The 26,377-nt window shown below is 31.8% G+C and overlaps 2 protein-coding genes and 1 pseudogene across 3 annotated transcripts; 1 reads left to right on the plus strand and 2 right to left on the minus strand.

The window, feature by feature from the left end:
• Window positions 1-188: 188 nt before the first annotated feature.
• On the minus strand, window positions 189-9,581 carry LOC7488585 (MACPF domain-containing protein At1g14780). Its single transcript, XM_002302968.4, has 7 exons — window positions 9,162-9,581; window positions 7,059-7,297; window positions 3,346-3,544; window positions 3,186-3,263; window positions 2,920-3,103; window positions 1,856-2,022; window positions 189-1,104 (listed from the first exon to the last, which is right to left on the minus strand). Exons 1-7 carry the CDS (start codon window positions 9,420-9,422, stop codon window positions 385-387), a joined length of 1,848 nt encoding a protein of 615 aa, XP_002303004.1. The 5' UTR covers window positions 9,423-9,581; the 3' UTR covers window positions 189-384.
• Window positions 9,582-14,424: 4,843 nt separating this feature from the next.
• On the plus strand, window positions 14,425-21,245 carry LOC7462438 (oil body-associated protein 1A-like; annotated as a pseudogene).
• Window positions 21,246-23,755: 2,510 nt separating this feature from the next.
• On the minus strand, window positions 23,756-25,760 carry LOC7488587 (uncharacterized). Of its 2 annotated transcripts, XR_002980304.2 has the most exons (3): window positions 25,565-25,760; window positions 24,238-24,624; window positions 23,756-23,970 (listed from the first exon to the last, which is right to left on the minus strand). XR_002980304.2 is itself a non-coding variant. In XM_002302969.3 (2 exons), the coding sequence occupies exons 1-2, from the start codon at window positions 25,679-25,681 to the stop codon at window positions 24,289-24,291; spliced, it is 453 nt and encodes a 150-aa protein (XP_002303005.1). In that variant the 5' UTR covers window positions 25,682-25,759; the 3' UTR covers window positions 24,109-24,288. The 2 variants fall into 2 exon arrangements, 1 of the variants encoding a protein (XP_002303005.1); XM_002302969.3 differs by lacking the exon at window positions 23,756-23,970 and having other exon boundaries at window positions 24,109-24,624; window positions 25,565-25,759.
• Window positions 25,761-26,377: the final 617 nt, after the last annotated feature.

Here is a 26,377-nt window from a genome sequence, read left to right on the forward strand (position 1 = left end):
TATGATTCATTTGGGCATTCCCTCCAGTCTCATGCTTCCACTCTTCTTCATGCACACTTTTCATTTATAAACCCTAACAGGTAAGACGTGACACCAACATGCATATGCAGTCCCTCTATTAAACGATTCATTAATCTTTTTTTTTTAATTTATTTACATTATAGACACTCATTACCCTAGTTGAAATCTTCTTAAACCACGAAGAAAACAGAAGGCTCCATTAACACAGACAACCAAATGTACAGCACGAATTCTAGCAAGTAAATTTATTCTGTCTCTCTCTGTACAAACCATGGCAAAACTCTTCGGCACATAAAACCAATTTGCTAGGAAAGGATTTTTAGACAGGAGATAACTAAATCAATCATTAAAACAAAATCCACTCTATGCACAGTGAAATCCATAGTCCAACAAAGCAAACTTCACATGCAAACCAATCTTACCACCATCTGTGACTAGCTTAGCAGCAGTAACCAGCCAGTGTCCTGGAGCATCATGTGGACCCTTCACAACCTCAGCCACATCCACATATTTAAGCAGCTTTTTAGAGCGAATTGGAACAGGAGGACCATCTGGATACACACCAGAGTTAATTGCGGCAGGACCTTGCTTTTCAGGAGCAGTGGTTGTTCGCTGAGTAAATGTGAATGTTGTGCTGAGATTTGTCAGAAAACTTGATTTTTGAGATGCTTCTGGAGCAGCAGCCCACGCTGTCTTCCGAATGGTACAGTTGGGTAAATGCGTAAAAAGAAGACGGAGGTGAAGTACTGTCTTAGGCCACCGCCCTTTGCAAAGGAGCTGCACACCGGTTACAATAAACACGCCACTTGTATCTCCCTGCAACCAGCTGGGATCATGCTTAACAACAGACGTGCACACCTTTGAGTATCTCCTCCATCTAATTGGTTCCAAAAACTGGTCGTTAGATCTATAATCATCAGAGCCTCGCCATTGACATGGCATGCATGTGATGGGGTTGGCTGATGGGAAGGTCATGATATTTGGAAGGCTTGAGAGATGTTGTAGATGCAGTGCTAATCGATTGCATTTCTTCCCTTCCAAGTACAAACGTAGGCCAACCACAGGTTTTTTATCACTTGAAACCTGAAATGATGTGTAAAATAGAGAAATTTAGGATGGTAATTGCTATTTCCATTTATTTTGCTAAATTTGAAATCTGAAATGTGATGATTGATTTCTCCAATTTATATGCTAAACTGATACAAACAAAATTCATCTGCAATAATTATGGAAAATATTTGGATTAGATTTGAAATATCCAAATGATATGAATCCTCATTAGATATTAATAAGCAGCACTGCTGGAGCAGCTCAAGTCCTAACATTTGCAAAATGAGCATGCAATTCTTTTGCTTAAAAGCAAAACTTTCCACACTAAACATTAATGAAAACTTTATTCAAAAAAAGTAATTATGCCTTTTGATCACTTCCTTTATTAGCATTAAAAAATATAAAAAACCCAAAACTTGGACGAGAGATCAAAATATTATAGAAGAACAGACCATATTTCTCACAACTTATGTAGGATCACTCAATACCGCATCTGACCTGCACACCAGAACAATTGATCTTGCATACAAGACGACGACGACAACAACAACAACAACAAAACAAAATGCAACAGTATACCAGCATCCAGTCCAAGAACTTAAGTTGCTAGATGGAGAGGCCAAACACCATATTAAGGTCACATGGAAACGTAAGCATTAGTGAACATTAAATTACTTGACACAATACGAAGATATCATGCTAAATATATATAGTGAAGTAAAATCAGAGGTAACACAACCGACTACTATATAGAGAATAATCTTTTTTTCCACTTTTATAGTACCTGGCTAGGGCTGACATAGATCTTATGTCCCAAAAAGCTGAACTGCAAGGAAGGGTAAGAAGTTCTCTTCCTTTGATGCCTTAAAGGCAGCTCGCAAAACATAGGTGCCCATTGCTTTGGAACTTGAAATTCCAAGAAGCATTGTAAATCATCTGGAGCAGGCTTGTCTGAACACACAGATAACGAATCCATGAGAGATCATTTTCAGTTTATGAACACGTGTGATCCAATAAGTGCAAGGAAATGGCAAATAAATCAAGAAGTTAAAACCCGTAGAGCTAGGATTGTATGATACAGAATAATAAAAAGAGGATGAAGAAAAAATAGAAGGGGTGAGGGAGATACAACACAATAGCTGTACATACAAAACATATTAAAGGATTCTAGCTAGTTTAACATGTAAGTCACTTGTGTCACGTGTTGCACAAAGTGACCTTGGTTCAAGACCTGCTCAAACCAAAGATGGAGGCTTATGGAAAGGGGAGGGTGATCGCCTGCTATGCAGCTCAATCCTATTGGACCTAAAAGAAAAGAAAAGAAACATGCATGGTCTGGTCTGTACCCACTGACCTTGGAAAATAATAAAACAAAACAAGGGACCACATAGAGAGAGCTTCAGCTTCTAAATTCTAACCCTGCTCTAATTACCATGAAAACAACTCAAAAGATCATGACCTATATAACCAGCAATTCCTCTTAAGGATTGAGATTTGGGTATTTAAGGTTTTATGTAGTTTCACCATTTCACCCACAAGGCATTTGCTGAATGTTGGATGCTTCACAGCACATTGAAAACCGAAAAGAAGCAGGAATTCATGATCACAATGCAGTTGACACTAATTAGTTAAGGCATCCTCTTTATTATGAAAATCCAATCAAGGTATCACAATCTTGTTATAATCTCTGCAATCCTAGCCTTGTACTTTTGCATAACCATCAATGGACTTCATAGTAGTTTCATTTTGAATGATATTTGTGTGACTGCCAAAGCTCTCATACATAGGCTAGTAACCCCGCATATATTATAATTGCTCTTCCCCCTGTTTGGTCTTAGGAGCACTTACAACGTAGATACAAGTTGATTGCATGACTAAGATAACCACTTCCAGGAATCCCAGTAAGAAGAGATGTTATAGGTACAAATTTGAATAGAATTGCTTCAGGTTTAGCTGGTACTGTCTGGAGCCAATTGGAGTGACTGTTTGAGAACACATCTCCTCCTCTTTTTGAACAAATGATGGTGAGGCCCTGTCCAACTTAAAAATGAGATTTCAGGAAAAGAAATATGTTTGTTACTCAGGAGATTCATTGTACATCTTGTTCGACTTACATCCTTGCTTGAGGTTTCTGTAATGCTAGTCAGCTGCATGGTGTTTGACTGCAAAATACGATTGAAGACCTCGGGAACCTATATCAAACCATGACATTCAGAAATTTATATATAAAACATCAAGAAATGAAATTCTAGTATGTAGAAGAACAACAGTTACTTGTTTTTCATCTCTTGCATTCCCCTGTAGAAGGGACGGACTTCTTCTGTCTGAAAACAGATAATCTCCAAGATCTTCCAAGTGCTTTCTCACCTCAGCAGGGGGAATTGTTGAGGAAGGTTTTTGTTTAACACAAATTAAGTCTTGACCCCCGACAGCCATCCCTATTACTATGTGTGTGCCATATGTATGGATGAACCTGCCTAATAAAATTAATAAGCATCCATGTGCCAGAATAACACAAATCAAGTAGGAGTCTAAATTGCATCAGATCAACAAAAAATATTTTCACAGGCCATATTATGGCTAAAAAACAAGAACCAAGGAATAAGGTATTTCAATAAGCCTAACAAGAAAAGGATACTCCCTCTGCCCCAAAGAGTTTGTCCACCTTTCCATTTTGTGATGTCCAAAAATTGTTGTCTGCGATAAAAAAGTTCAAAACTGTTTGATTTTCCAGTTACATCCCAATTAAAATTCACTTTAGTTCTTTAAATCCAACTACTTTCTCCCTCATTAACTTAAATTTAAAAACAAATCTTCAATGGTTGTATTCTTGAAACATAATTGTGGTGACATAAAGAGTAAGTGTCTCAATTTTTTAATTAAAATTTTAAGGCTTCACTATGATCTTTATATATGAATATTGTGAGTTATTAAAAAAAAAATTAGTGTGTGATATAAAAAAATATTGTGGTGCACATCATAAGGGGAAAAAAAAAGCAATTAATTGCTCTATCTTAATTTGTGTGAAAAGTAAAAGAGGACTAAAACAATGGGACATGGTGAGTATATGAAGGAACGGTATGATAGACATCATAAAATACTTTCTGAATTTCTTCTTTAATTACTTGCATGAAAGAGCATTAGTTTTGACTATCGCACACACTCACAAGAAAGGGACACAAAATCATATTTGCTTAGTAGCCTAGAATTTGTGGAGAACAAGTGTTTGTTTTCAATAGTGAATCATGGATGATTACCAGTGGGATGGAGAATTAATGATCTTTTTTTGGGTTTGGAAGGATTGCCAACCTAGGAAACACATGCTATTTAAGCAATTATTTTTTATCATGAAGAAAAATGACAAGATATTCAAGGATAGTATTCTTGCTTCTTTGTGGTGTAGTGGATTAATCAGCATTTCTTGTGGCTTGCTGGTTTGTGTTTGACCATAAACCATCAGTCAAGGGTTCAAACTTCAAAGCTGGTGGAGAGATGAGAAGATTAGGGTATTAAAAAATTACAAACTATGAAACTCAGTGGGATTGGAGTGCTTTTTTTTTTCTTATGTTCCTTTTCATTTTCTTTCACTTCTTGAAGGATGTCTTATTCTCCAAATATCATTTGTATATTCTTCCTCTTAATAAATTCCTTTTATTGAACAATTTTTTAGCTATCAGCTTTGTTCATTTTATCTTAACAATGCTAAATCAAAAATCAGCCTAAAATGCTAAACTAAAAGTCTTCGGATCCTAAAGTATCCATCCAAATTTATGGCTAGGGAAAAATCTTATCCTCGATTTATCCAATAAAACTAGAGATTCAACACAGTTACATGCTAAGGAATGGCCATTCTAGAGTCTAGAATGATGCCAAAGATCAGATATAACTATAAAAGCATCAGTAGAAGACAAAGCTGGAAATTTGAAGAACACAAGATTCCAAGAGCAGAAGAGGTAAACTTAAATTAGAACTATCATGCATTACATTGTCCATGGATGATTAAGTCTTATTTTGGTATCCATTAGCTTTTGCTTTTGATGTGGTTGCAGCTGTGAAAATTTTTTAATGTTTTTGGTAAAAAAAACTATTAGAATGATAAAAGTAGACAATCATGAATCAAGTCAAAATGGATGAAAAAATCATATGTTTATATTTATCTGTCTTATGTATTCAACAAAATCTTCAACATGTGGCTGATTGTATAGGGATTTCTATATAAAGAGTTTGTACAGATAAGAAATTTGGTATTGTATAATATTTGTAATGATCAAATTTGACTGCTATGTGAGACTTCTCTAGCTGACGGTGTTACTCACATTAGAAAACATGGTGGGAAAATCTGTTGTATTTACCAAACACTTCTAATAGTGAGGTTGAGGCCAAAAGCAGCCTCGATCGCACTACCAAACAAGCAATAACTGAATAGTGGTGGTGATGCAGTGACAACGTCATGGTTAGGGAAAGCATTGCGCTTTATGAGAATCTAAGGCCAAAGTTAAGGACCCTAGCATGAAGCATAAATCTTTAGTTCTAAATGTAAGTGCCCGTGGTTGCTTTAAAATAGTTTAGTTGAGTTTTCAACTTATTGAGGAAGTTATATGCATCCAAGTGATGAAGTAGACAATTTGAACTCTCCGTGGATGATGGCAATAATGATGAAAATCACTCCTGACAAAATTTTATCCATCACACATCTCACCAATGTTAGCTGAAAATCTTAATTTTATTTGTGCATTCCTTTTTAAAGTGGGGTTACAAACCTATATTTAGGGAAAGCAAGTAGGTGACCTAATAAGGAGGTGCCCCATAGGTCGAGCTAGCTGGCCAGTCAATTTCTTAAAGGTGAAGTAGTTGACTGGTCAACTTTACAAAATGACAATTTTACCTCCCTAAAAACAAAAATAAAAGAACTGTCCCTGGCAGTTGAAATCCCTAAAATCCTACAATACTAGCCAGCAAAATAATCCTATTTAGGCTAGTTCCAACTAGGAGTCTAGCCAAAAAGGCATGCTTGTTGTAGAATTAGGTTTCCTGTATCTAAGAAAATCACAAAGATATATGCATGCAAACAGTTTCTGCATCACCAAGTCAAATAAATTTAAGGTAATGTGCCACAGCAATGAACAAATTCAGCTAGTCTTGTCTTTTTGACACCTGCAATTTCTGGTGAAAATCACCTTGTGCCCCTTTGATCCACATTAGTCCTTCCATCTAACTACATCACTCATTCCATTGAGATTGACCTAACAACATCATTTGACTACCGCACAACTAATTTTGATGACACGTCACATATTAGCTTAAAATGAAATTTCCATCCAAGAGTAAGGAAAAAAATCTGAAAAATCAATATAATATCAGGTCTCATTAATTATATTGATTTTTCACCTTTTTTTTATTTTTTTCCCATTATTCTCCGCTGGAAATTACATTTTAAGCCAACAGGTGATGTGTCATCAAATAATTGGCTTTACATTAGTCAACAAACATCGTTAAGTCAATCTCAAAGGAATGTGTGATGGAGTTGGATGGAAGGACTAACATGAACCGAATTGTTTAGATATAGGGTTTAGTTTGGACAGAATCCCGTAGAGGGGTTAGAACAAGCAATAACTAATAGTAAGAGGACTCAAGGTGATTTTCACCCCTGTAATTTCTAGATTAATGTATGATTTGATGTTTTCTAGGCCTAGGTTTAATGTTGATGATTTTTAAAATTGGAGTCTCACTAAGGGCTATAACATTCTATTTCTAATTAGAGTTCTGATCTTTAAGTTCTGTTGCAGGCTATGCACCATGGGTTTAGTATTGTTTTTTCCTTTCTCTTCTTAATCCCCTACTTTCAATCTTCTTTATTCTCCCTTAATTGTATGTTTTTCTTGTTCTTCTATAACACAAGGAATCCAAAATGTTGTCTAGCATATATTCTGAACGACCTTGGTTAATGTCAAAAAAATGGTTTATTTTCATAAATACTGAAAAGCTACCTGGACAACAATGCAGGATCCCAACGAGGAGGGACAGACTTCTTTACTTCATCTTTCAGTGTTAATCGAGATGCTGTCAGGTGCAAATAGTACAATGAGATGAAGTAGCCATCAAAAGCAAGAAACTTGGAGTCTGTAGTATCATGAAGCCAGTCTCCACTTAAATCAAAAATAGCATTATGATAGCCAGAAGGAACTTTTCCTTGTATTGAAGATTTATGATTAAGTAGCTCTGACATCTGCAAGGGAAGATGAAGACAAAGAGAAAGAAAACTTGAAACAGATTGTGTTACTGATCCAGGACATGATGCTTATTATGAATTACTTCATTTAGACTTGGGTACAGATGTAAACAGAACAACAAAAACATTTCAATGACATTTAGTATGAAAATATACTTTTCAAATTGCATGCAGAATCCAGAATCAATTGCTTAAGTGAGGACAAGAATCAAGCATGATCAAATCAATAACCTCATGTTGCCTGTCACTTAAGTAATACGTAAGAGTACATAGTTCCAGAGATGCGATTTAGTGAGAAATATGGTTCACAGGACTTGTCGATGCAGACATGTAGGCATTAAGGGTACTGCTTATCCATAGAACTTACAAAAAGAAGGTGCTTATCAGAATTAAAAATAAACAAATAAATAAAGAAGAAGTTTTACTAGCCACACTGCTAATCTGTTTGTTATATTACCCTCGATTGACCACCTTTGCATGATTCATGTAGCTTTTATCAACACTATTCCAGAATAATTCTTCTATGGAGCACTATAATCTGATATTAGGCTTAATCCTTTATAATACTCTGCTCTGTGAAATCTGGATTTTCCTTTTGGAAAGAACTTTTCCATATGAAAAGTTGCTGAGCTAGGCTCACCGACACCTCATTGTGTCGGACTGCTTTGCTGAAGCTCTCAAATTTCATTTCACTACAAACTCATAACATAAGCTTTTCCAGGACATCATTTTCTTAACTACTACTTTTCTGACATCGACAAATTCAGTTGCAAAATGTCCATCAGTCAAAGGAAACCCCAAAGAGCTAGTATGGCATATAACCACTGACCTTCTGCTCTAACAGCAAAATAACCACCAAATACTTTTCTTGAGACCATTATTTTGTAAATCGAATAAGGCCTCTCATCTAATCATCTCAAGGAAACTCTATCCAAACCGAACCTTTATGACAAGAAATTATGCTTATACCTACTAGCATCTCTAAATCTCCCATTTTAACTGTTTATACGAGCATTAAGACTCCAAACCTAGTTCATAGATTCTTCATTTTAAAATACCAAATCATTCCAAGAGATCATCTGTCCATAGAGTATGGGTGGCGATGATGCCACTCCATGACTTCATAATGGCACTCCACACTAGCTAGTTTCCCAGTACATCTTTTCATTGTAATGTGAAGTGATTTAACAAACTCGTGGAGAAGCTTCATCATCACCCATAATCTATATTCCATCAAAATATCAGAGGTTCCAAATTCCAAACTTACTTCTCCTTTCACTTCAGTAGATTAACTAAGTAGTGTTTACTTTCTTCAATCTCTGTTGCCCACTCCACTTCAGTTATTCATAAATTGAATCTTATTATGTTCGCACATCGCATGCGACCACCAACCCCACCAAAATTTGAGTGCTTTTTAAATTACTAAAGCCACTAGGCCCTCCAAACAATACCACCCTGTCGCTTTAGTGGGGAAGAAAAGGACCTCTAGCAGAAGTTAAATCTAGTCTAGCATCAAGTGATAAAGAAGTTAGACCTCCAACATAACCCTCGATTGCTCATCGAACTTAATAAATTGAATTCCAATACTAGCAAAAGATGACAGCTTTAGTCCAAGACTCCAAATCCCCCTCAACAAAACAAACCCAGAATAGCAAAAGGCAAGCTTCATACTAAATGCCTAAAACACATAGCAAACACAGTTCAAACAATTATCACATAGAAAAACAGATCAGCCACTGCCACTCATGCAACAAAAACAACAGCAGGCTGGTTAGCCCAAAAAAGAGAAGAAAAATTATATAAATCACCATACAATAATTTACCAACTGAAAAAAAAAAGAAAAAAAATACAAAATCTGACCTGATTGAACTCAAGAACATCAGATTTGTATCGAGTCCTGTCACCTTTATCACATCTAATATCCTCAGAAACGTTAGAGATAGTAAGGCCACCAGGAAACACAACATCCCTTTTGTTAGTTTCATCCAAAAGCACCAATCTTTCATTATTACTACTCATTCCCTTAGCATATTTCAATCTGAAATCACTACTCAGATCGAACCCTTTTCCTAAAGCCTCTATTGCCCTCACTTCCACTGGCTTCTGTGCCCAGTACTCCATTTTTCGTATCCTTTTTGGGAAGCCAATTTCCCTTGAAAATGAAAACGTTACAGTCGTTTCGTCTTCAAGAAAAGGGAACTGGGTTGGTACTCTATTATTGAAGAAGATGGACGGTCTCAATATTTGACTATATAGAATGCTTGAAGCTGTACGTAACTTGGATCTTTCTGGTTTGTTTCAAAACGCAAAGGACATCAAGGTAATCAGGACGGTGGGTCCAGTTGGTGTTGACTGGTTAAAACTTAAATTAAAACCATATTTATCATTGAGTTTTTTTTTAGTTTTTAGCACGGTAAAAACAAAAAAGTTAAAAGTAAATAAAGCACAGTTTTAAAAATTACAATGCTACCTGCGACACGTGGAGTTATAGTTTTTATTTGCGACACGTAAGTTACAGTTATTATCTGTAACATATGAGTTAAAAAAATTATCTGCAGCCTTGAGAGTCTAGCTGCTGTGGTCAATCGTGTGATTTGTTCCGTCTCCGTCCTGGGTTCGACCCTTTATATGCATGTCTGTCACCCCCGCGGTGCCTTACCTGCTCCTGGGCTTGCAGGGTGTCCAGTGGGTCGTGAGGAATAGTCGTGGTGCGCGTAAGCTGGCCCGGACACCCCACGTAAATCAAAAAAAAAAAAAATTATCTGCAGTTTTATTTGAAAATATTTAAAAATGTTTTTTAAATATATTAAAATTATCTTTTTATTTTTTTATTTTTAATATTAACCTTTCAGAATTATTATAAAGCATTGAAAAATATTAGCTTGATGTTTTTTCATTAGGAATTTATTCGGTGAGATAGAACATAAATTTTTGAATATTAGTTATAGGACGGTCCAAAAATCACTCAATAAGAAGTTTCATATTCAAATCCCATTACTGAATTTTTCTTTGAAAGAGTGTATCTATATTTAATTATTTTAATTTATTTAAATATACCAAGCTTTTAACTTAACATATGAACAAAAAAAACCTCATAAAAAATATATATAAATATCAAAATAATATTGTTTTGATATTGAATGTTTAGATAACCTATAGTCATTTCTAATAAAAAAATTTAGATTAATATAAGTGTCCGGATCAACTTGTGCGCACTTCAACTAATCTTATTGGCCATGAAGTTAACGACCATGTAAGCAGCTTCCAGTAACTCTGAGATTGGTGAGACTCGAACTGGTAATCTTTAGGGAGCAAACCCAAGACCTGACAAATTAAGCTACACCCTAAAAATATCATTTCTAATAATTAAATTAAACAGAACTCACCATAGGTGTATTTATTTTTCAAATTCTAATAATTAAATTAAACATATTATTGGTCAATTGTTTGCCCTACGGCCCCTACCCACTCTTCTTTTCTACTCCATGTGGCGATGAAAGAACAACTGCTGCCTAATACCTTCGGAGTGCAATTTTACCCTTTTTTTTTTTTTTTCCTCCTCCCTACTAGTCAACGTACGGGAGGTCACTGTCACCTGTCAAGCCTGTTGAATTGAAAATAATCCATTTGGACCATTTCTATTCATAGTTTATTTCATGGAACTTGGACTCTGAATCAGTTTTACCAAGGTACTGTTTGAAAATTTTGTTTTAAATTATTAATTTTTATATTTTTAGATTATTTTTATCCAGTAATGTTGAATATAATATTTTAAAAATAAAATATAATATTTTAATATATTTTTGAATAAAATATACTTTAACTATAACCATTACAACACTCTCAAACATCCTCTAAACCTGATTATTAAACGTTGTCAATTCAAGACCAAGATCACTCAATTTAATAACTCAACTTCTAATTTAAAATTTGATTTGGGTTTGGTTTTAAATTAAAATCAATAGAAATAACTAAATTACACTTTATCAGTCCAGATTAGTCTAGCTGAAAAAATCTTGAAACAAAGTTAATTTACTAATCTGAACATAAATTAACTATTCTTTAGAGGTGATTATTTTCAGTTTGGTTCGGTTTTTATCAAAAAAAATAATCAAACCGGTTTTTAAAAAAAATAACCAAACCGGTTCAAACCGACTGGTTTCGGTTCGATTCTGTTATTTAAAAAAACAAGTTCAAACCGGTTTGGCTTGGTTTTTTTCCGGTTTGGCTCGGTTTTTTTCGGTTTGATTTTTTCGGTTTCAGGCTTATAAAACCGAACTGATCGGTTTTTTAAAAATTCTAATAGGTTTAATCGGTTTTTTTCACAATTCAGTTTTTTTAGTTTTTTTTTTTTAATTTTCTCAGTTTAATCAGTTTTTTACTTACCCCTACTATGAATATACGTGACTCCATTAAAAAACTATCTTCTTGGACTTGCCTTTCTTTTTAAATCGGATACCTATAACCATTTATGATTATTTATTTTGAAAGTACACGTCAATTACCATTGATAGAGCAATGCACGGTGGAACTGTGATTGAAAATTAGTGGGTTAATAATTGGATTGTTGAGTGTTGTTTTTTAAAGTATTTTAAAAAAAAATATTAAAAATTTATTTTTGTTTTATTTTTAAAAAATTATTTTTAATATTAAAGCATTTAAAAATAATTTAAAAAAAACAAAATTCAAGATATAGCTGATCAGTGGTTGAATGGTCAAGACAAACAATCTTTTTTTTTAAGAAAGCCTAGATATTCTAATAAAAGATTAATCCCTCGGAATTTTTTTATAAATTGGAGAACCATCAACACACAGAGAGCAGTCCCATGATTTACCTCTCTGTCTATATATATATATATATATATAACACGAGTCATGCTGGTAAGATAAAATCAATGGCTAGCCAAGGGACGCCCTTTCATACTGTCAAGATTAAAAAGGCAATTCAAAAAAATTAAACAATTAAATAATATAGGGATTAAAATGACTTATAACTATTATATTAATATTATTTTAACAACCAACACCATAATAATAATAATAACAATAATAATAATAATAATAATAATATTGTTGTTGTTGATGCAGCTATTACTATTATCATTATCACTATTATCACAATAATTATTATTAATATTTTTATTATCATCATCATTTTTTTTCATCTTTTTTATATTACTACCACAATTATCATCATTACTACTATTATTTTCACAACTATTATTAATAATATTATTACTATCATCATCATCATTATTATCATTACTAATTTAATTAATGTTGTTGTTATCACCATCATCATCAATAATATTATTATTTTCATCACTATTTTTATAATAATAATAATAATAATAATAATATAACTATAACTAACATTAAAAATATTATTATTATTAGCATCATTATTATTATTAATATTACAAAGATTATTATTACAATTATTATTGTTACTACTATCATTATCATTATTATTGAAAAAATAAAAACCATGAACTTGATTTGAAAAATTAAATTAAATCTATAAAAACTTTAATAAAAAAAAAACCAAGGAAAACAATAAAAAATCAAAACAAAATGGACAAAATTGAAATCACTATTATCATTGAAAAAAAAATCTTAAACTTGATTTGAAGGATAAAATTGCAAGCCATATACAAATTATTAAGAAATTAAAAGTAAAAGGACCGAATTAAAATACCTTATATATACAAATTAAAAACCAATAGTTAAATTAAAAATAAACAAAACTTCAATAAAAAAAATAATTAAAAAAAACATCAATCCAGACTCAAAGGTCTGAATTTGAAATAATGAGAACCATAGTGTATTTACGTGGGTAAGAGGGAAATGAAAGAAGAAGAAAAAAGGGTCGTTGGTGATATACCAATCAGATTTAGAGCACAAGTGCTAATTATAATGGAAGAGGAGATGGAGAAGAATAGTATGAGACGACGAACAACTATTTTTTACAACCAAAAACCGATGCACGTGCCAACATTTTTTTTAATAAGAAAATATTATTTTAATAGTAAATTACATAACTACCCTCAACCAAACTTACAGTTAACAAAAAAAACCGAGGCTAAAGGACCAGAACACCCTTGACAACAATGAATTAAATATCTTGCATTAAAGGGTACATGTGTAATTTTATTTGTGTATAAAAATGGCTAAATACCCTTACCCGACACCTCTTTTTTTTTTTTTACTTCTGGGGGTATTTTGATTATTTTATTGTTTATGAAAATATTGAATGGACAAAACTACCCCAAACAAATCAATAATGACTTATGAATCATGTGAAAATACTAAAATACCCATAATCCAAAGACTTTTTTTTTTTATGGGAATGACAAAATGATCATCATACTGTAGTGATGAACAAGAAAATATGAGAGGAGCTACAGTGAATCTCCCATGCCTTTTAGTATATTTGTTGCTAGATACATGCTCGTGCTTCTCAACGGTTTGCATAAGCGTGTTTGACATTACAGTCAAAACCTTGTTTGTATAAAATTTGAAAAAAGTTTTTTTCTTAAAATTTATTTTATCTTTAGTATTTTTGAATCGTTTTGATGTACTGGTTTATATATATATATATATATATTATTTTGATGCACATATGAATGAAAAGTATTTTGAAATGCAATTTTTACTACACTCCCAAATAGCATGTAGTGAATCATTTTAAGGGGTATTTGAGAGTATGATAGTGGTTACTTTTCAAAGTGTTTTTCACTCAGAAATACATCAAAATAATATATTTTTAAAAAATTATTTTTGACATCAGCACATTAAAATGATCCAAAAAAAAATTTAAACAAAATGTTTTTTCAATTTTTGCCCAATCCATTTGGAACTTAATAGTCTTGGTTTATGAAATCTGATGTGCAAAAGTAGCAACAATGGTTGTTAAATAACATAGTATGACAGCCATGTTGCTAATGCGAGCAGACCTTAGCTGAAATCTGTAGAAGAGGTGAGGTCTTCAGAGTTCATAGAGGTTTTGAGGAAGCGAAAAAAAAACCCATAAACCATCGTGGAGATCTTCAAAACAGTGTAGCTAATCAGCCTTGGAAAAACACGTAGCTCCATAATACTGCTCACTGTTCATCGAAACAAGATGGATTAGTCATTACCAAATTGATTATCTGCAAACAATTCTGGACTCCCTTTTACGTTGTTTCATGTTCAGTACTGGATACTACTGCATTTCCTTTCTCAGTTTTGATGAGTTGCTGGAGCTGCGTCATCGGGGAAGTAACAGAGCTGTAGACACAGTTGCTGGGGATATCTATGGTGGGAAGGATTATTCAAGGGTATATTCAAGTCCTTTCTTCAATTTACAAGTCTATTTTTTCCCCAGATCAGATATTTCCATGCATCATGTTGAGGTGCCTGCTCAGGATCATAACAGCTCCATGCTTTCAAATTGATTTTCAAGCTCTACAATTTAACTGCACAGTGCTTTGGTATGATGAGAGATTGGTCACTCATCTACAACCATTGCTTCTAGCTTTGGGAAGGCGATTTCTGACAATAAAGAACTCGAAGATTATAAACCTGAGGGTATTTCCCGGTCTCTTCCAATTCTATCAAAAACACCCATTTATTGCTGTGGATTTTAGCACAGATTACGCTGAGTTTGATTCAAAGTATCAATTATTATACTGGTATATTTGATTCGACCCGCCGCATAAATATGTAGAATAAATTTGATTCAAAGTATTTCACTAGAAGATTATGGACAAATAAATCTTTTTCAATTATACAAAAACACTTATTTATTGATGTTTTTTAGTAGTTAGTGTTTCAACTTTAATTATTATTTTTTTAATTTTTAATTTTTAATTTTTAATTTTTATTTTTTTATAGAAATTTTATTTATTTTTAATTTTATCATTCCATCCCAATTTGCTATATGTATATTTTTTTTTCAATTTCACCCTTATTCATTTGATTTTTAATTTTTTTTCTTTGTTTTTTTGTAAATGTTTTTAGATTTTTAATTTCATCATTTAATCTAAATTGATGATATTATGTTTTTTAATTTGATTCTTATTGTTTTGATTTCTAATTTTTTTCTCCCCGTAAGATTTATTATTCTTTTTAATTTCACCATTCAATCAAAAATTTATTTTGATTTTTTATGTCAATTTCAATCCTCATTCTTTTGGTTTTTTTGTCCTTTTGCTAAATTGATTTTTCTTTATAATTTTACCCTTCAATCAAATATAAAATTTCTTTTAATCATGTTCTTTTTAATTGATTTTTTTTCAATTTCATCCTTCAATATTTGATTAATTGAAAATTATTTTTTTTATATATATATAGGATGCTTCGAGTTTAAAAAGTTAACATGAGTTTTTTTAAAAAAAAACTTTATAATTCTTTTTATTTTTTATCAGGTTATTTCAATCTCATGATCTGAGCCGTGGGTTTGGAGGGATATTTGGGGTTGGCTCGACCCTGATTACCGGGGTTATGAATCTATCATGCTAACTCGGGTTGACCATGACAAGTTTTTTCATGTTTTTTTTCCCTCATTTTGTTCTTTTGTATTTAATAGGTTGTGAATTGAGATACATCGCTCATCCCATTTTGAAAAAATATTTTTTTTCCCATGTTTTTCTAATCATTTTTCTTTTTAAATTTGATTTATTTATTATTGTTTTTTTTTTTGTATGATTAACCAGCTTATTCCACTTAGTCTGTCTATGACCCAAGTTACTTATTTTTTTAAAAAAAAATATGCTTGTAGAACTTAAATATTATTTTTTTGTGTCAAAAATTTAGTTTAACCCTGCAATAAAGCGTGAGCACCGAAGCTAGTAATACCATTAGATGTAGTTCTATGTTTTCTTAATTATATATTGTCTTAATATTTTAAATGAAATTCAAATAAAATTATTAAATTAGTGAAATTTCTTAATATAATTTTGTGAGGTATTATAAAAAAAATAAAGAGAGAATTTTTTAGAAAATATAAAAAAAAATCAAGATAACAAGTATGTAATAAATGAAAAACCTCCCATCTAATTTAAATCAATTAATACGTGTGAAATATGGGCAATAATTATAGATACATGGAGCGGATATGGTCCAATCCTCCCTGTTACTATCCCTATATTCGCGATTTCAATTCCTGGGAACCGCCACGTTTGTATCCACGTTGCAACCTTCACAAAGCCACTTCAGCCATATATGCCGCCATGAGTCGCACTGCATGCAGAGAGCGAAGCCTATACTTGGACTCTAGCATATATCATAGTGATGGGTCATGCTTTCCTTAAAACTCCGCCATTGAAAGTTCATTTTATGAATGTTATAATTCAAAATGTGATTATATCTTTTTTTAGGTTGGATTATTACATGCTCGTGTCTAACTTTAAGTTGGGTAGGGGTATATTCATACCTAATCTCATGTTGGGCTAAGAATGCGCGCCCGCGTCCAATCTAGAAAAAACAGGAAAGTAGAAAGTGTCAGCTCATCCAGAAGTTCCTGGCGAGCCAACGACGACTGGCACGGCTCTCCTTGAGACAGTGGCGGCTGCCATTCAAGGCTTTGGTCCTGTTAACAAGATCCACCAACACCTCTAGCGCGTAAGCCTCCTAATATCTCTCTCTCTCTCTCTCTACATGTGCACAAGTTCTTTGGCAAGTTGCAATTTTCTGATCATAAATCATAGGTTCTTTATACATGGCACGACTATTTTTCATTATCTCCGTTGATGCAATGGAGTTTGTATGTTCTTGTAGGTTTCACTTTTATGCACATGACATGACTCGGCAAGTAGAGGCGCGTCATTTTTGTGGCCACCAGAACGAGGAAATGCGCCAATGTCTGATATATAACAGCCCTGAACCGGATGCTCGGCTTATTGGGGTGGAGTACATCATCTCCGAACATCTGTTCTTAGCACTGTCAGACGTGGACGCTTTGGCACACCTATGAATACGAGGTGAAAAGTGGGGTTCTGTTCATGCCTGGGGTTCCTGGTCCTATATACAGAGGCAGGATCTTGAGAAAGTCTGCAAGACTTATGGTAAGACCTTTCACTTTTGGCAGATTGACAAGGGTGATGATCTGCCTCTTGCCCTCCCCCAAGTGATATGTCCTTGACTAGAGATGGCCAGCTCTATGATGAGCTTGCGCATGGTAATTATCAATTAATAACTAATCTTAGTTATCCATAATTAAAGAGAGAAAGGGAAGAGGGGAGCAGCAAAGCCATGAACGAGCTTTGATTCTCAACTCGCATCGACTCTAGCCAAGCTCAGGCACCCACGTGGGGATTATGAATATGTTGAACAATAAAATAAGGTTAATAACTCTGGCCGAAGGAAGCTGAAATTATAGGCTCCCTCACGAGCTGCTCGCAGCCATATCTGAAGACTTAAAATCTTGTAACCCAAAACAGCAAGCAATTCATCCAAGCCACCTTCATCTTGATCGTCTTCAACCCATAATTTTCCTTTCTCAGTTGCCATTGATGAAGAAGAAGATTCAGCTTTTTTGCCAGTAGAAATCCCAATACCACCAGTGATTTCTTGATGATCTCTCTTCATTTTTGGTGTTTTTTCTTGATCGCAAAAGAAAAGGGTTCAAGAAAGAGAGGGAGGGTTTCTTTAGAACGATATATAGATGAAACGTCCATTGAAAGAACAAGAGGGGGCCGGAAGTGGAAGTGAGAAATTCCATTCCAGTTAAACATGGATCGAGTTTAATAGCATAAAAAAAATCAAGACTCGGCAAGCTGAGACTATGGGCTCATTCAGCTCATAAGGGTCGTAAAACGTTTTAAGGCAGTCTGGTACTCTGGTTTATTAAGAAAAGAGACATGCGAGCCCAATTATGGGCTGCTGCTAAAACAGAGCCAGAATTGGCTTGGAACAATGGCAGCACACTGGTGATCCTAGAAGTTAATTGCTAAGTGGTTAATGATCTACTCACCACTTCCATCCAACGAAAGATGCTTAATTAAGCAGAGCTAATAGAGAGGCCATTGGGAAGTCCAGATATCCAACTGTTGCAATGAAGCCAATCAATATGCAGTTGATTCTCTGGCTAATACTCGATAGGTGGTTTTTCCTAAATTTTTCCTAACATGAAAAAAGGATATTGACTCGGATCATTGATTTAAATGGTTTAATAAACTCGATTAATTTAATAATATAATTAAAAAAAGATATTGATAATAAATAAAACAAACAATAAAAAATGGCAATAATTAACTATAAAAAATAAGCAAACAATATTATATTAGAGAGAAGAAGAAATAAAAACACGTTAGAGACTCATTGTCGCTTCGTCGTGAACACCGCCCCACCACCAGAAAGATATCACTAAGATGGTTGTCACACCATTTTGAAATGTTGCTTAACGATATTAAAAGAGACTGCTCGTGTTGTTGGTGCAACAACTCGGAAAGCAAACCAAACAAAATATCATGAGGTGAGCATCTTATGTTTATATTTAATCAATTAGTTTAATTTAATTCAAATTTTTTTTAAAAAAAGCTAAATTTAACAAAGAACAAAAAATAAAAAGCCCGAGATAACCTAGGTCATTTTCAAAATCAGTGAAATCCTATAGAAAGTGAATAAAAAAATAATGGAGTCTAATCTCTAATTAAATAGATGTTGAATGATGAAATTATAAAAAATATAAACTTGAAAAAAGAAAAGAAAAAAAAATCAAGCAAATGTGAAAGAATCTCATAAACCTTGGTTAATCTTCCAAATTCGCAACCCGTAAAATCCTAAACTTGGGCTCAATTAAGAAGCTCAATTCCCAACCAATTTAATGTTGAAGGATAAAATAAAAAATATATAAATTTAAAAAATTTATCAAGGTAAAAAAAATAGCAATAAAAGGAATAAAGATAAAACCTAATAAAAAAAACTAGAGGATGAAATCAAAAGAAAAGATTAATTTTAAAATTATCTCAAATAAGATAAATAACAATCAAAAGAAGGGACAACTGTGGAAATCAAGGGGGGAGAAAAAAAAAAAGTTTGGTGGCATCAATCTGGAGATTCGTTGGCCACACATGATGTCTAGGGATGGAGGGGTCATCGAGAAGATCCGAATATCACCGTGAAAGCTACTGCTTGGCTACCGAATGCCCCCTCACGTGTCGCCCGAATAGTGTGGGCACAACCCACGCGTCATTGCACACTTCAATCACTTTCTTATAATGATATTTTATATTTATTAAAATACTAAATTACTTCTAAGTCAACTTGATAATAACAAATAAATCATGATAAAAAAAATAAAAAAAACTTAAGAATGTTAGTTAAGGCAATTTTACTTTTAAGGGTAACTGAGTCATATCATTGTGCTTTGAAAAATTAATAATACTAAAAAAAACCCTGGACGCTAGTTAAAAATATATTATTTTTAAAGATAATTAAATTATTTTATTGTGCTAAAAAAGTTAAAAAGACAAATATGCCTAAATTAATTTAATAATAATCAATATAACATGAAAAACTATATTCCTTCTAATGATTTTTTATTGAAAAGCAAAAATATAATTTTACTATAACAATTCAGAATATTTATATATATATATATATATATATATATATAGAGAGAGAGAGAGAGAGAGAGAGAGAGATATTTTGGCACGTTGCACCTCACTCATCCTCCCAGGCTGCTTTTACAAATTTGAGGTTTTTTTTTTTTTTTTTGGTATCGGGATCACCTCCCGAGATTATGTAGAATTGTAGATACTTCCTTTTGTTCTTTTCGGGCCGAGGGCCCTTGTGTATATAAATAGAAAAGAAATATGAGAATTTGTCAATTTGAATGGTGTTTATAAAAAAAAAATCGATTTTTTTATTTAAAATCAATTTTTATAATTTTAAATTATTTTAATATACTTATAATAAAATTATTTTTTAAACAAATATATTATTATAATATATTTCTGAGTAAAAAATATTTTTAAAAAATAATTTCTACTACACTCTAAAATAAATACAAAAACAAGAGGGAGAGGGGTGTTGAATTTGTATTCACAAAATTAATAAAAGAGGGAAAAGGGAAACGGTCAAACTTAAAATAATTATATAAAAAAATAAAAATCATAAATAACATTATTGATACGAAAAATAGCTATATAATCTATTTAAAATCCATAATAACAATGATCAAACACAAATAGCACATAAGATGTACCTCCAAAATAAAATAAAAAATAAAATAAAAGGATTGTGATATGTGTTTTGCTATCTTAACCTGTTTAGAATTGTGATAGCGGTTGTAGTTTAAAAATATTTTTTATTTAGAAATGCATTAAAATAATATTGTTTTTATTTTTAAAAAATTATTTTTTATATTAACAAATCAAAACAATCTGAAAACATAAAAAAATAATTTTTAATAAAAATAATTTAAAATTTAAAAAAATATTGTTTCCACTGCGTTTTCAAACACGTTTTTCAAGAGTGGAGAGTTGGAAGAGACATCTCTACAGGATGCGAGGGACTTAAATTGAAAAATTGTTACAACCAGGTCCTGTTGGTATTCAGTTTGTAAAATTAAATTACCAACAAATTATCAACTACATTAATACTACTAACATTATACTAGAAAGAGATTGGAAAGATAATGTTGCGTGGTGGTGTCTACTGTTTTTTCTTTTGAATAAGATTATACAAATAAAATAAATAAATAAATTCGTTCAAAAAGTGATTAAAAATTGTAGAGCCAATTATGTATCGCTGAAAATAATATTTACTATGGCTTAGCTGTGTTAAAAAAAAAAAATTCAATTCATTGTTGTGTAACGATAACATTAAGCAGGTGGATATAAGAGGACTCCTGGGGATAGTGATCATAACGTCGGTGGTGGTGATGGAGACATCGGAGATGGTGACCGTGGTGGCAGTGGAGATGGAAATGGTGATAGTAAGGTGTTTACAAAATACTAGATATTTGTTACACATTTTAATACGAATTAAGTTTTTTTTTCAATAAAAATATTAATTATAAAGGTTTTTTTGAAATGTTTTTTTACATGAAAAACTAAAGTAAATTGAAAAGTTTATGAACATATTTAATTAAATAAATTAAAAATTATATATGTTAATAAATAAATAAATAAAAAGTTATTAATAATAACTAAATATATACTTGGAAAAGTCAAGAGGCGGAGATAGATTAAAATATTTGATTTTGCAACATTGATTATTTACTTGGTTGTATTCAGCACCTCTGTTTATTAAAATTAATTTTTTATTTAATCAAATAGACACATGCATAAAATTGATTAAATAAAATCAAATGAAAAAAAATATCTCATATGGTTGCGCTTATTATAAATACTATAAAAAAATAAATATGTTTTATAAATAGAGTTCAATTATATAAACATTAAAAAAATTATAGATAAACTAAAATAATCTTTTTCAAAAATTGAATACATACAAGATATTTTTTTTAAAAAAAACAACTATTTAAAATATGATAAAAAAATAAAGAGAAGGAGTATTAATTTAAATATAAATTAAAAAATATTTTAAAAAACATATAAAAAAGCACGGTTTTTTTTTAAACAAGAAGCAAAATTACAAAAAAAAGAGGTCAGGCCCACGCATAAGCCCAAATTTTTTTTTTTAAAAAAAAGTGCAATTTGGGTGGATGACTATCTTTTGAAAAACAATATACATATAACATATTGTTTGATTTTCACTAAATTTTAACCACTATGGTGTCTGGAAAAATAATATTTGATTTTTTAACCTAAAAACTTGTTTTTAACCCATTTTTGATCAAAAACACCTAGAAAAGAGACTAAACGTTATGACAACTCCATAAATGACCTTAAAAAACTAAAAAAAAAAACACAAAAAATCATAAAAAAAATCTTCTCAGGTTAAATATGTTTTTTAGAGAATTTCAAGGTGAAAAAAACCTAAATAGAACTTCTCTTATAAAATAAAATACATTGACACCAAAATCAACTTTTTTGGTGGGCAGAATTGGTGTTGATATTGATTTTCTCTTTCTACTGCTAGAATGTAGTGGTCTCTCTCTCTCTCTCTCTCATATCTTAAACTAGGGATTAATAAATAAAAAATAAATTTTTTATACCAAAATTGAATTGCAAAAAATATGAAGGGATCAGATAGGTATAATTTGTAAAGTTCAAGGACTAAAGTAAACCTTTTGTGATAACTTTGAACTCATCACTCATTTTCAATGTTTTTTTTCACTTTGATCATCTGTTCTTTTAATCTTGTCTTTAGCCAACAAATTTGATTCAATTATCTTTTAATTTGGCCTAAAAAATTGAATCACACAAAAAAAAAACTACAAAAAAAAACGGTTAATCCACAATAAATATGAGGTGATGAGCAATGTCAATGTAGAGTAAAACAACCACACCTTGTAGTGTTTTTTCATAAATAGTGTATATTCCCGCACTACATTGTGGAGAACCATCATTTTTTTAAATAAGAAAACATGTCAAGGTTTCACGAATTTTTTCGTCATTTTTATTAAACATGAAAATATGAAAAGAAAAAATTTTGAGGATTAAAATAAAAAAATAAAGACTTGTGAAGAGTTAATCCATAACAAAATATGAGGTGGTGAACAATGTCGAGATACAATAAAATAGCCATACCTTTTAGTATTTTCTATAAACAAGTTTGTATGTCTGCGTTATGTTGCAAAGGACCACCATATTTTAAAACATGAAAAAAATATCAAGGCTTCATGAAAATTTTTGGTAATGTTATTAAACATGAAAACACAATCATTTTGATTTATTTTTTTCCATCAAGATAAAATTTTCTATTAATATATCTCCTAGTTATCTTAGAAAACACAATATTTTTAACTGAAATCATTATTTCTCTTTATTATTGAAGCAAGTTAACAAAAAATATAAAAATTAAATATTCATATTTTATGTATGATTAAAAACTAAAAAAATTATAAATGTGATAAAATCATATTCTAAATCTATTTAAAAGATTTAAGAATTAAAAAAAATTAAATTGAATTTTCATAAACGGATTTATTATTAGTATTATCCTTTTCATATAAGTTACATAATAATTGATAAAATAATTATTAAAATTCAAATAAAAATTTAGTTGTATTTAAGAACCATATCAAAACTAAAGAACAAATAAATCTGGTAATTATTTTTTGAAGTGAAAGAAAAAACCAAAAAATAAAAATAAAAAAGTAGAAAAAGATCAAGCCTAGTATCTGTACTTTAATATTAAGCCAGGTCAGCGCACTTGACCTTGCTTTTTTTTTTATTATTATTATTTGGGAGGGACTGTCAGTCTCTTAGTTTTTTGGAAAAAAAAAACACATAAAACAGTTTATTTGTTTGAAATATAATTAAAGCCGTTATTTATAGGATAATAGCCATATAATAATGATATGTATTTAATTTTGATAAAAAAAAACCTGTAATAAAAGCTTGTATTAAAAACAACCACTTTGATTTTTATAAATATTTAAATCATGCATAAAAGCTCGTCATTAAATTAGTAAATAAAACAAGATAATTAAGAAAAATATTAAAATTAAGATAATTTAATTCACCAATCCACCATTGCACTAATGCAAAGCGAGACACTATTCACTCCACTCCACTCCACTTCAACATCAACATCAAGTTCGTTCCAAATCCATCTGTGAGAAAAAATCCATTTGTAAGAAAAGACAAGAGGAAGCATGAAGAATATCCAAAAATTATTTTTTAAAAAATTATTTTAATATTTTCTCAAGTAAATCTGAGTTTAAGAAAAAGATTCAACGAAAACAAACACATTATTCCCTAATGAAAATACAGTATATATATATGTAATGATGCTAGATTTAGGATGTACTGCTACATAACACCATCAAACAAAAAGAGAAAAAGACCAGCACTAGGCTACTAGCTAGTGTATACTAAACCTCAGACGGGAGGCCTGCTACGAAAGTCAGAGAGGACATAATCTCAGAACATCAGACACCATTACTGTTACTTGTGCTGCTGTTGCTATAAATGCTCCCTGTAACACCATCACCACTAGCATTGTTGCCTGCGTTGATTGGCCTTTTTTTTTCTGAGGAGCCCTTACAGAGCTGAACAGGGTACTTGATGGCATTGATCTCCAGCTTTCTCATGGCAGCTTTACCAAGATCAACACCGCATACATCAGAGAGCCTAACAAGATACAACAACACATCTGATAGCTCCTCTCCAAGGTGCTCTTTCTCTTCACCTTTCCAATCAGGGAGCCCTCTTGGAACCTCTCCTTTCCACTGAAATATCTCAGACAATTCACCTACTTCTCCCACCTGAAACACGAACAAAACAACAACAAAATACAATCACACACCGAAATACTGAAACGAGACATGAGCCTGACAGAGAAACCTCCACCATTATTATCATTGCGCCTTCACATAAGAACTGTAGTTATAATCAAACAATGTGGGGTCTTGTTATGAAACATAATGTGGCCCAGAAGTGGTGCTTGTGATTGCCGTACTTGTGTGATGGAAAAAACATGCGGTTTCAAACAGTGGAAGCTGATGAAGTTCTAGCTTTTTGACGCCCAACTTCATCAATTTTTCAAAATTCACATACAAGAAACCACTCAAGCAGCAAAACAGAAACATGGGCAAGTAAGAAAGCAGATAAAAAAGCTATTTAGCTTGACTTGGATCCGAGAAACCATTCAGAGAGCATAACTAGAAAATAGACAAGGAAGGGAGTGCAACGTACTACCCAGCTGACAAAAGTCCAGCACCATCAATGAATAAAAGAAAGAAATTAAGCAGTTGCGTTTTAGACTTTCTGGAAAAAAATCAAAAAACAAATGGTCTAATGCAAGAAGAAACATGAAGAAAGGGTCAGTAAACCTTTTATCCTCCCTTTCTTTCTTCAACAAGCGATCAGATTCAGTGATTGTGTGTATTTTCCAGTCAATTATTTAATATTTTAAAGGAGCTAAATCATAAGACTTGACCAAAAAAGAGAATTGAAAGCCAAAGATCAATAGTAATATACAACATGAAAATGCATAAAATTAAGCAGCTTTTACACATACTGAGGCCTGACACACATAATTTTTTGTAGAAAGAAATGGGGTTTGTCACTTTGTTACAAGCTCTGATGGGACTACAGAAAAATCCTGATACAAAACAAAACAAAGCATAGATATTTGAGAAGGGTATATCAATATGGTATACTTTTTCTAGATTGTAGTTAGGGTTGGGAAGAGGAGCAACATACCAGGGCCAAAAGGAGATTTCTAGGACTATGAAACTGGTCCCAGTCTCTTTCCTTTGCAAAGTCAGCCATTTTCTTCTTGAGGTCTTCTAGGGAAACCCTCGCTTCCACTCCTGCCATCTTCCTTCCTTACTTACTTCCTTCCTCTGCAAGACCAAGAGAAACTAAGTCGCCCTAAATTAATAATAACTAGCAGGCAACCAAAAATTATGTAGTGAGCTGGGCTACCTGCTATGGCCCGTTCAATGGACTCCATATCCGATGTGGCCTGACTGGCACGTGTCGGGTAATGATTTCCATGGAGAAGCTAAAGATTTTGAGGGACCACCCGTTGTATTAGAGAAATATATTATTAGCACGGAGAAATTATGTTATAAACTGTTTTTTTAATATATTAAAATAATATATTTTTTTATTTTTTAGAATTTATTATCATATATCTAAAAATATATAAAAAAATGAATTTTAAACAAACAGTGTTTTATACCAATTTATTAAAAAAATTTGTGAATAAAAAAATCCTTGAACTTATAATAAAAATTCTTGTTTTTATAAATTGTTCTTTTGAAAATATGCTTAATGATTTGTTATTGGCATTGTATTTATTAAACTTCACCCGACTTAATAAATCAACTTGATGATTTATTAATTTGGGTTATGTTTTTTTTAATAGATTAAAAATTGATTTAAATAAATTTAAAAGATTTTACATATTAATTTATAACTTGATAAAACTTGAATGAGATATAATCAAGCCCCTTCCAATATTTTTTAAATTTATAAAATGACTTCATTAGAGTTTTGCTTTTAATCTTT

This window comes from Populus trichocarpa, chromosome 2, assembly GCF_000002775.5.
Source record: "Populus trichocarpa isolate Nisqually-1 chromosome 2, P.trichocarpa_v4.1, whole genome shotgun sequence".
In the NCBI taxonomy this organism is placed as follows: Eukaryota; Viridiplantae; Streptophyta; class Magnoliopsida; order Malpighiales; family Salicaceae; genus Populus; species Populus trichocarpa.

Bases quoted from the DNA above. Each gene is read 5' to 3' on its own strand.
- LOC7488585 (XM_002302968.4), bottom strand. From the start codon at position 9,422: ATGGAGTACTGGGCACAGAAGCCAGTGGAAGTGAGGGCAATAGAGGCT. The intron at 7,298-9,161 runs GTCAGATTTTGT...CTTCCCTTGCAG, and splicing joins ATGTTCTTGAGTTCAATCAG to ATGTCAGAGCTACTTAATCA. The intron at 1,105-1,855 runs GTACTATAAAAG...ACATCATTTCAG, and splicing joins TCTATGTCAGCCCTAGCCAG to GTTTCAAGTGATAAAAAACC.
- LOC7488587 (XM_002302969.3), bottom strand. From the start codon at position 25,681: ATGGCAGGAGTGGAAGCGAGGGTTTCCCTAGAAGACCTCAAGAAGAAA. The intron at 24,625-25,564 runs GTATGTTGCTCC...TTCGTGTTTCAG, and splicing joins GAAATCTCCTTTTGGCCCTG to GTGGGAGAAGTAGGTGAATT.